This window comes from Simochromis diagramma, unplaced genomic scaffold (genome assembly GCF_900408965.1).
Source record: "Simochromis diagramma unplaced genomic scaffold, fSimDia1.1 OVJJ01000304.1, whole genome shotgun sequence".
Lineage (NCBI taxonomy): Eukaryota > Metazoa > Chordata > Actinopteri > Cichliformes > Cichlidae > Simochromis > Simochromis diagramma.
The window spans coordinates 8,657,925-8,669,667 of record NW_024387030.1 but is presented as its reverse complement, the minus strand read 5'-3'; the positions used below and the strand labels follow the sequence as shown (position 1 = coordinate 8,669,667).

The 11,743-nt window shown below is 41.1% G+C and overlaps 1 protein-coding gene across 1 annotated transcript; it reads left to right on the top strand.

The window, feature by feature from the left end:
• The first annotated feature begins 2,183 nt into the window (after positions 1-2,183).
• lbh (LBH regulator of WNT signaling pathway) lies at positions 2,184-11,537 on the top strand. Its single transcript, XM_040041380.1, has 3 exons — positions 2,184-2,422; positions 6,879-6,981; positions 9,611-11,537. The coding sequence occupies exons 1-3, from the start codon at positions 2,394-2,396 to the stop codon at positions 9,830-9,832; spliced, it is 354 nt and encodes a 117-aa protein (XP_039897314.1). The 5' UTR covers positions 2,184-2,393; the 3' UTR covers positions 9,833-11,537.
• Positions 11,538-11,743: the final 206 nt, after the last annotated feature.

Here is an 11,743-nt window from a genome sequence, read left to right as displayed (position 1 = left end):
GACTGTTCACATTATTAGATTTAACTTTTCATGGTTGTGAGATAAGTTAATGTAATTAATCCTAAAATCATTTACAATTAACTAGTCATCAATTATAATTAACCAGTATCAGGGCTAGGAGAGGCATTGATGCACAAATAGAAGCAGGTCTTTTTGTTTCATGCAGTGTGGTTGCCAAATAAATCATGTATTCAAACACTGTGCTTTATGCTGACAAACAGTGCAAAGCTCACTTCACAGACACATCATTTCTAACCTATTCATTTGCAGCATCATAAATATTTTCCTTAACCTTTTTTGTCACAGTTACTTTGATAGGTCAGGTTTTTTATTTCTATATTTAGAAATCAATTTTTTTTTTTACAGAAAAAAGGCATAAGGGCTGTAATAAAGGGAAAAAAAGAGGTATTGAGTGCTAAACTTTGAGGACAATTAACATAAATAATATTTTTTATATTTCTATTTTATAAACTCAAATTAAATGTGTTATCCTAAAAAAGTAACTATAAACTGATTATGTTTGTTTTACAGCACAGCATCCAGTTTTACTTGTGAATGCGGTAACATCTTACAGTTATAGTTTCATGCAGTTATTGAGAGGGCTGTAAAACAAATCACTTTAGTTTAAATTAGTTCATGCAATTACTAAATATGAGTTTAACCTGGCTAGCAGCATTTTCCTGTTGGCTGCCACCCATCTTGTTCAGTCCCTTCTCGGAAACTTCTTTGACACTGGTGACATCATGTGGGCATTTGGTGTCAGTGAATCTTAAATCTTGCATATGTTGTTTCTTGATGTCTTGTTAGGGGATGCCAAACTCAGTGCTGCCCATGACATCATGTGACAGTGATGTGATGATGTAACTGGCTGAGTCACTCATACCCAAGGTAGCTGCTAATGGTATATAAATATATAGGATGGCAAAAAACCAAGTGAAAATACCTGTTTATATTTGTAACAATATGCTGCAATGACATCAGTGGCAAATGCTGCTAACTTTAGCTCCAGCCTATTCAAGGGTGTGAATGTTAAAGTCCTATACTATGCAGGGGCTTTAAATAAAATATAACTGCGGTGAGATATGCAGCCCTTCCAACACCCACACAGTGCCCACAGTGCAGGCGCTTAAAACTACATGGACACATTGTTGAACAGCTTTGCATGCACCACAGGAGTTCATACCCAGAGGAGCTATATTGTAATGCTCAGCTTTCTATCTGTTGCTGAGGCATTACCTTTTACCCAAGTCTCAAAGAGCTGGCAAGTGCCAAATATAGCATATAGACTTTGCAATCCAAATTCTTTTTTAGTAACTAAGCCATGCCTGTTTGACATGAATTTGCCTGAAACAAGATGTTGTGTCAATGGCATACTGAAGATGTTTTTAAATAGGAGAACTGTATAAGAAATATTGTAGATACTAATTGCTGTATCATAAAGGCGTTTATTTCAAAGTGTTTTGAATGAGTGGGGCAACAAATCAAACTTGTTTTTAGTTGGTCACAAGGGGGCAGTGGAGTATACCTGCATTATATCACCAGCCCCTGAAGAGTGCACCTGCTCTTTCTGAAATAAATGTACAGTACATGGCGTGCTCGGAAAACGCAAATAGGCATTCTGTGAGGTGTGAAGGTCGACTGTGTGATATTGACCAAAAACACAGAATAAGCATGGTGAGGTCATGGAAAACAAAATCCGCTGACAATAATTTGATAATAATCTGTGGTCATCTTGTGCTTGCATTCTATGATATAACACAGTAAAGGCTTGCAAAATAAATAAATAAATACCATCCTGCGTTGTTGCCGAAGTCTACAGACATTGACTTGCCCTTGGAATATATTTATGAATGAGCCTTTCTTTCCTCCTCATTTGGATAAATGTCACGAATAAACTAGCGGGCGAATTGGAGTGCTTTTGTCATTCAAGGGGAGGTAAGGCTGTCATTTAGTTGCCTTAGAGACTGCAAATCATCGCGCAGCATCTCTTCGCCTGTCCCCAATGAGCGGGTTCAGCCGCGTTTGCCGTCATCAGGGCTGGAGGCTGGATGAGCTCCAGACAGCCTGTGCTCTGATTGGCTCTTGTCGTTAATGAGCTGCCATTGAGGATTTTTGGCTCGTGCTGAGGAGAGGTGTGTCTCTGGCTGCTCGAGTACACGCCTCTCGCATAAATGCTCCGCCACAGCTGTGGATCTGATCAGACGCACCAATTTGAAGGGCAGGCTTTCGAGACTTCGCTGAACAGTGACTTTCGCTTTGCGTGAGCATCCCGTTTTGCTTTTGTGGTAGACAAAGAGAAAAAAATAAATAAATACATAAATAAATAAAAGTAAAGAGAAGTAAGCGGCAGCAATTAGATCCCCCCCAGCAGAAGTGACAGCAGGTGTGAATTCATGTCTGTATTTTCACCGCAGATATACTGGTGAGTACTCTGTTTTCCGTTCGTACCTGTTTATGTGTGTGCTTTTGTTTATGCATTTTAAAAATCGTAACTAATTATATGTCAGGCGCTGGATTTCTCGGCATTGCACCTGACAGACAAGAACAATGAAGGATTTAGTTGTTTCATTTAGATTGGTGATTTCCCTTAAAATCAGCCACCCTATTTTTGTTGCTACACCCACTCATGTTTCCTTTAAGATTTTCTGTGGGGTGTTGCCCCTGAAATTGGAAATGTCACAGCACTCAGATTGGAAAACGAGAATATTCTAGGTCTCGGTCTTAAAAGAAAAAAATCAAATAGTTACCAGGATATTCGGTAGGTTTAGGTACTGCTCCATGCGCCAGTTTAGAAAGGTGCATTAGTCTCACTGTGCTGTCATCATTTTCAGCTTATTTCAGTCCATTTGACAATAAATGTAAGTTGATCTCTTCTCACTTTCATGCCATTTTTGAAAGCTCGGAACATATAGGCTTACTTTGCTGTATGTGAATGTAATATGACCTTTGCTTTCAGTTTTTGGTCTTAAATACTGAACGTGCAAAAAGAGAAGTGTGCCCTATCTATTACTAATATCTGTTATCAGTGTTACATTTTCCATAGCCGACAATCAGTAGCCTACCATGACTCCATAATTCACTCTTTGATGGAGGAATAAAGAATGTGTCTTTGTTTGTTCGGGCATTTTTAATTCTCTTCTGTCAAATATTTTCCTTTCTTTACAGAGGCTATGCAAGCTGCTTTGAAAAAAATGGTTTTGCAAGCACTGGTAAAACCTCAGTAGGCCTCTGTTTGTCTCTACCAGGAAGTTCAAAATCGACCTCTTTGTTTTAACCACACGTTGCTTTCTCGCCTGAGCTTACTTACAGTAGGCTTGCGCTTCTGTCTTTTGTATGTTACTGCTGTCAGAAACCTTCACTTCTTTAGTTTTATCAGAGTGGTGTAACTGTTTCGGAGTGCGAAACAAGATTGTTATGCTGCACTGAAGTCTTTGCCTTTCTCTGTGCCAACAAGAAGACATTTCTCTCCCAAAATGCCATCATCTTTTATAAAATACTACATCACATATAAAGAGAAAAATGTCTTCCATTGGTTGGGTTTCTCAAACTATTCAATATGAGTAAGCACTTGGCAACAGTGTAAAGAGATAATTTTCCACATACATCGCAGAGGACACTGATATATGTGTTTTCAGTGATGGTCAGCCCACAGGAATCTGGATTCAACTCATTTGTTCCTGCTCACTTCTGAGGGTCCTACTCATTGAGCCCCGCATACCTGCAGAGCTGGGTGACTTGGGTGGTGGAAAGCACAGCACTTGGCACTGAACGTCATCAGCTTCGCTCTGTGTTTGCCACATTGCATTAGATTTATGATCGTCGTAGTAGTAGTAAGGACTAGCAGGGGTGTTCAGAGGGGAAACAATGTTAATAATGCAAGTTTCACATTCCTCTTGTGGCGTGGGATTGTTGCAAAGACCATTTGGGCTCCAGTCAGCGTCACTACAGAGAAGCAAGGAACTAGCATGGAGCTAGCCTCTTTGTAGTTCAGGGACAGGTGAATAAAACAACCGTCACATTTGTTTAACAAGCAGACTCAGTTTTTGTTCACGTTTTGAAAAGGAAGATTTTTGACAGCAGTTGGAAAGGCTTTCCTGTAGAAACCCAAAGAAGTTCATGTCGTTTGTATGTGAAAAGGCTCCAGCGTAAGGTCAGCGTTGTTAGGAATAAGTAGAGCAGATTTGGTACAGCAAGTGCTTTAAAGAGCTATGCTTGAACCCAGCAATCAACTAATTAACTGAATTGCTCTAAACTTTGGACACATGGTCAAGAACATATTGGACCGTAGTGGCCTCGTGATGGTACTGGCTATCTATCTGTGGCCTGGCTCGCTGAGGCATTAGGAAGCTGGCAGGACCAGGTATGCATTAGGCTGACTGGGTCAAGAGGTAAGAGATTAAGTGCCATCTGCACCACCAGCCTCATCGATTAATCATTGAGGTCATGTATCTTTAATGTGTTTCTTGCTTACAGAAATAGGCGGTCTGTTCCTTAACTCTGTTAAGGTCACATGTAAGCGTGCGAGTTGCGGTCATGCTGAATGCATCTAATCTATACCACTTGGTTGCTTGGATAACTCCTGCGTCCTCTTTGAGAGGGGCATGTCGTCGATCCCTCCCTGACACCTGAAGCAGTAATTCCAGGACTATTGGTGCATGTTTGTTTCCTCCCAGGTTGACTTGTTACTCATGCACCCCTACTTCCTCCTCATTGTGCCCCTTTGTGTTTTATTAGGCTGATGTTCTGTTATTCTTAGCTGAGCAGGATGTTTATAGATCCCCGAACAGAAATATGACTGGCAAGTCCTAAGTGTTTATCTTTCTTTTCCTTCTCTCCCTCCCTTTCCCCTCTTCTCCTGCTCAGGTCTTCACTGTCATCCTTCTGTCTCCACCTCTGCTGTTTTTGCATGTCTGCCTCACGCTCCTCTGAACCCCACTCAGCGATGATATTAGTTAAAGAATAACCTGAGCTGACTTTTTTTTTCCCATCCTAAACCTTGCATATCCCTCAAGCCTCCTCGGTTTATTTCTGGATATCCGGCTATTGTTTCTGGCCAGTCGTCTCACTGGCGCAGAAAAGGTTACTTAACAGTGATTCAGACGGAAGCTTTTTAATTTTAACATTTTCAGAGCCATTGTACACCCTGCTATGATGGCAGTCTTTCTTCCTGAAACAACAAGAGGTTGTGTATATTTAGGGATGGAAAAATTGATTATTTCTATGCCCCAGGGGTTAAAGATCTCTGACTGTCTTATATCTCATGATTCAGTCCCCCTTGTTAATAATCCCATCTTAATTTAGGCTACATAGAAACTGCAGTATGTGTATAGGTACATGTGTTACATTCAAAAGTTGACGGTACTGATTAAAGGTTCAGATACACAAAGCGGAGACCTAGAAATCCTGGGTTGTACCAGGGGTCAGTGAATGATCTGAGTGCTGTTCTAGCCTGTGGCTCTCTTAACTTTTTAATGTTAGGTGTTCTCAGTACAAAATGTAATAAAGTTCTTGTGGGTTGGTGTCATCTTGACAATTTCCCAAACAAAAACAAAGGTCAACAATAAAAATCTTCCATTCAAACATCGAGGTTGAAGCAATGCAGAGGGGATTGTCAGGACGCTGCGCTTTGAATGAGTCATGCATGGAGATAATAAGGCAGAACAGTACTTTACGCAGAAATTCCACATAATATATTCCATGTAATGGCAGATGAAGTGAAAGTAAGGGTTTGACAGATTTGTTTGTAGAGAGACTTCAGTTTTTTTTTCCCCTTATCAATATATATTTATTTCTTTAATAAAATATGTCTCTGTCAGAGAATTCATCAGATCCTTAAAAAAGAAAAGTTATACCATAATACCATTTTCACCAAAGCCTACCTTTTAAAAAATATATAAGTTTCATGCTTCTGATGCATCTAAAAATAAACCCTCCGTCTGAATTTCTGATTTAAAGTAGGTTAAGTGAAGCCCACACATCTTGTCCCAAAAAATAAATAAATAAGCAAGCCCATCAAACTGGATAATGTGAGCATGTGAGTGAGCTTCTTGGCATGCTCTATTTTCTTTGTCCTTTTTAGCCAGTGACCACACAAACCACAAGCCTGTGGCCACTGACCACTAGGCACCAGGCTTTAAATAGAGAGCGTGAGAAGGCCGCTCAGCATCTTGTCTCAAGACAGCATCTATGCGAGTCTTGGGACCTGCTTTAAGCGTTACTGCGACAATGCTGGATAGTGAATGCACTGAGCTTGGATAAACAACCTCTTGCTACTTTCATCTAAAATGGAAAGTTTGGCCAAGCTTTGATGGAACTGAGTGCATCAAGTTCCTCCCCAGTCAAATACCACAGCACGCCCCCAGCACACTCTCACAATGACTGTTCTCTGGTTGCTAGCGCAAGAGCACATCACTCTGTATTGAGAAACGGCCACCTTATGCAAGCCGCATCATGAGCTCTGCAGCTTTGCAGTGCATTAGCAAAGCAGACGGACTGGATGCGTGTTGTGTTGTGGTGGAGATGTGCAGAGTATAAACAAAACTGTCAAACATCAGCAGGGAAATGGATCAACCATAACTTTCAGACCTGGGCTACAAATAGATGGTTTGATAAGTGTTTCTCTCTCTCTCTCATTGGCATGCTTGTGTTAGTTATTATAGCCTTTGAACTTTTATCAGTTTATCTTCACTGTATACAGTCTGCGCAGTAGTATGCCATACAAAATACACGGGGATTACATTATTATTGATTAGAAACATTTGGATAATTCAACACTATAAATCTTAGTGTTTTTATTTTATCTGCAGATGCCGGGCAACTGTGCTATGATCATCACTGTGTCTAATCACATTGCCTGTCTTCTTCTTTCAACCCTACAGCCCAGTGTTTGTGCCCAGCCGAGATATGACTGAGGTGATGATCAACAGCACCCCCATGGAGGACATGAGGCTCAGCCCCAGCAAGGACAGACTCTCCTTCCAGGTAGGACACACGTGCATGCATGACAGATAAACAGCACTTCCTTCCAAATTCCCAGCCTGTGCATTTTTATGCAGCATTGTCATTTCATACCTGCTTTTATCCATTTATTATCTTGAATCTGAGTATCATCTAATGATATAGTGATTATTTTCTTTCTTCCATCATTACAAGCGAAGCAAATATTTGAATTTTTACAGATAAAAATCTGTGTTTTAAGATAAAGCAAGAATGCCCACCTAGATACTGAGATTACAATGATAAGAAAGCATTATAGCTAAATTGCACAGCCCTTGTGCTGTTTCTTTCTTTAAAATTCTAATATGTAATGGAAAGGACATTGCAGATTATAGTTGTTACAGCTTCAAAGTCTGTCTATCCGACTGACTTATCAGAGGTCTGCACATTCAAATTATCCGAGGTCCGTCACAAAAATAAACCCTCAACAGATTAGTGTTTTTAAAAGCGGCTATCAGGTGGTCTTGACAAGTTGTAGCCAACGGCTTTGTTTTGCTGTCAGCTGAGCAGGGTCATCTTAGAAATGAAATTATTTGAATATGCAGCTGCTTCATTATTTTACTGTCTAAAAATTAAAAGGCTTTCTGTCAATACTCTACGGGAGGGAAATTAACATGAAGATGGAATACTTATCAAAGAGGTCGTCTCCTGTTAAGTTCATTTTGATCATTTAAAACTTCATTATAGTGTCAAACTGTGTGTTTGGTGCATTTATAAACCTTATAGAGCTGTATGTGAAGACTATGACTCAGAGAGGATGTAGACTGACCTAGAGGAAAAGGCCCACTTCCTCTCCACTCAATTCACACCACAGCTGTGAGTCTGTCTGAGAGGGGCCAAGAGAAAAGGAGGGTGCCAGTGTGTCACTCCCTCACTCTTTCTATCCTTATCCTGCCCAATGTCCCAGGATCTCCTTAGAGAAGCCCTGTATGAACTGGTGATGCTCCATCAGTAGCTTCCTCTATTATGAGTTCCTAGGACTTTGACTCTAGTAACCATGGCCATGAAATCCCAGATGCTATTACAAAAGCTACTAAAATAAATATGAGCTATGATACTAGATGGTGAAAACTGAGTAGATGTTGACTTTCTGAATTATCACAAGGCAATGTCATGATTCAGGCATACAGTGCAGTGCCCCCCCCCCCCCCACAACTAACCACGCTAGAAGAGCTTAAAATAGCCTACATTGTGCCTGGGTGATGTGTCTTCACTTCCTGTCATTGGAAGTGAAAGTGATTACATGTGTTAGCTAGGGGTCCGAAGGCAAGGTCACTCACTGCCCAACTCCCCTTGGTGCTGACGCACAGTGAGGATTAGCGATGCTGGCCAGAAATGCAGATCGACTCAAGCATTACACATAAATACAGATCTGCGTGCACACATAATTACATGGCATTTACTTGGCACAGTTTGTTATGCACCTGGGTTTGAAGAATGTAAAACAAAAACGACTAATGGACACGTACAACCTTTTATAACCTGAGAGATTTTCCTGGTTTGCTTTTTTTCCTCTCTTTCCTCCCTTCTCATCTGTCTCCTATGGAATTCATGAAGACTTGGACACAGCTGGGTCTCCTCTATCTCTTGTCTCACTTTCTCTCCTGCCCCATCTAATGCTTTCTTTCCACTCGGCTCTATGCCCAGACAGCGACATCGCCCCCTTTACCCCACCCCCAAATGTCTAGGAATGAAATATGCAGGTCTAAAAATATTCATCCACTTTATCCAAACAACAGCAAAAAAGAGGGGGGGAGAAAAACTGCTGTTCTTGGACCAGGAGTGGCAGGCTTTTTCCCCCTGGGCCATTCCTCCTGTTCCTGAGAACAGAGAAAGTCGGAGGTTGATGTCAAATCTTGCCAGGACAGGGAATGCGTGTAATCTCTGTTGTCAGTCTGTCTCTCATGCCCTTCAGTTCAGATCCAAATATTTTAGTGTGACACTCCACATTTATCAGCATACATGGATTTGCAGATATCGCAACAGATTTCGTGTTCTTTCCGAGGAGATTTTTGACTTTACATCCACAGAAGTGTACAATATTCAAAAGCTGACTGTTACAGGGATAGGTTTCCTAATTATGCACAAATCATGTCGCAGTGATATTTTACTTTTTTTAACTCTTGGTTTAAAATGTTATGATTATGCTATTGTATAATCCTCCGAGTTGCGGGTGACGTTCATAAGCGGCTATGAGCTGCTTGGCACAATTCCTTCCAAGACATTGAGATTAAACATGAGGCAGCATTTATCCTAAGTCCTGCTAGAGATGCCTCATTTACCCATACAGACCCTTGTGCAGCATCTATGCAGAAAGCTGGTATAACTGAAGGAATGTGGGTTGGGCAAGCACAGGTATGCCACTGGGATTTTAATCAACCCGTTCCTATCGCAGATGTTTAGTCTTCGCATCACTTCCTCCTTCGTTGCAGCCCTATAGTGGTGCCTGCAACACTTGCACAAGATTCAAGTTAAGTTGTAGGAATCCAAAAGCCTTGCTTACAAATAACTTTTTGGGGGGGGATAGCTGACGCTCCTCTACATTTCAGAGCCCAACTAGTATCCCCGTTCAGCTAATGACAGATGAATAACCATTTGTGTATTTTCTCTACAGATATTCCCAGACCCCTCGGATTTTGACCGCTGCTGTAAGCTCAAAGATCGCCTCCCATCCATTGTGGTTGAGCCGACAGAAGGAGAAGTTGAGAGCGGGGAGCTTCGCTGGCCTCCAGAGGAGTTTTTGGTCAGTGAGGAGGAGGAGGACGAAGAGGAAGAAGAAGAGGAACAGAATAGCAACATTCAAAATGGACAGCCAGCACAGAACTCGCAGCACTAGAGGCTGTGTTATAGCACCCATACACTCTTTCTTCTTTCTGATGGACTGTCCCGTTTCATACACTGGTTATACTTCACATCAGCACTCCAGTTCACTCAACTGACAGATGCCGTCTCGTTTCCCATGACACCAAAAAAGAAATACAAATCACTCCACGCGAGAAGCAATATGCACACATAAACACACTTTTATGACATCGTAACGTATCCTCCTGGACTGCAAATCCAATCAAAAACAGACTTGGAAGAGATCAGACAATGCACACCTCTAACCTTCACCTACTTCTTACCACCGTGTGTGTCTCGGCCCAGACCGGATGTCCTGTTGGACAGCGGCAGCTCAGTGCTCCATGGACAGGTCTCGCACTGCAGGATGCTACTACTGCTCTGTACCTAACTTCAAAATGGCTGGCGTCATGACCCCAGAGGCTTCCTACTTGTATGCAGAACTATTGTGGTACCCGTGGGAATTATTGTACAGTACACTGTCAATGTTTGTGTTCAGAATCTGGTTTGCTATGTTATTATTATTGTAATTGCCACTGCTGTAGACTTGTCTGTTCTGGAGAAGCTGAAACTTTGTGACTTGTCTGTTGAATGGGTTTTGTGCAAAATGTTGTTGGGAATGTTTTAGTTTTGGGGGTGGGGGGGGGTGTCCTTCACTGTCAGCCACTCGCATTTAAAAAAAAAAAAAAAAAAAAAAAATGGAGGGGGAAAAATAGAAGTGTTGTGAAAATCAAAGAGGTGAGAAATGGTATGCATGATAAATATATGTGGGACGAGTTCCTTTTTCCCCGTTATGTACCAAAGTCAAGTTATGCTATGATCCCCCTCATGACACTGGCCTCCTGAAAGCCTTATGATGGACAGTATTTTGATGATGCAGTAAAATGATCTGACTGAGAACAAAGTGTCACCGACAGGCTGCTGTTCAAAGAGAAAAGCTGAATAAGGATGGGAAATGTTAAATTTTGAAAAGCACTTAATAAAGCAATGTACAGACCCAATGAAGGATATGTAAATACTTATTCCTAGTGAGCCGACTCCCGAGGCCTTGTAGTGCACTGATCGTCTTTTTTTTTCTTTTTTTTTCTTGATTTCTTTGTAACTTTTTAGAAAGACTAAGTCTGAGATTCACTCTGAGCTGTACACATTTGATTGTCTTTCCCAGTCTTCCTTTTTTTTTTTTTTTTTTTTTTTTTTTTTTTTTTTTTATAAAACAGCCATACTTTTGAAGCAACACCATGAAGTACAGGTTGTAGAGAATTCGCACCGTGGGCCACAGTTTGCAGAAGTAATCTGTGTTCACGTCGCTCTTGGAACTCTTGATGTTTGCCAAACGCTGTTAATATTGTTACTGGTTCTCTGGTAGTAATGTGTCAGTTTATTTGCCTACAGTGTTTCTGTGTTCTTCTCCACTCAGTCATCATGACTTGGTGTATGTGGGGTCAGTTTCTAACTGTTGTAGAAGCATGTCTGAGATATTGTCTTTGTATTTTCTCATTTTGTGGCATTAGGGCTGTGTACAGAACATCTCTCTCCTGTCACCTGCAGGTCCCACATTGTTTTTTGTAAAGCTCAGGGAGATAAGCCGCCATCTTTCTCTTGTTTTGTTTTGTTTTTTTTTCCTGTTATTTTTGTATTTAGACCACTCTTCTCAGTGACTATTACAAAGGCTGTAAATAAACATTTGAATTTGCTATCCAGCTGTGAGTCTGACTTCCATGTTTACAGTACAAGTTAATGGCTGTTTTTAGAGGGGTAGTCCTCCAGCACATTTGAAGTATCTTCCAAGAGACTTTACTTCAGTGTTTACTTACATTCTCTATCTTAACCCCTACCCCCCTTCTCTCCATTCACTTCACCTGCAATGGTTAGAGAAAAGCGGTATTACTTCCTGCTTCGCATCTTT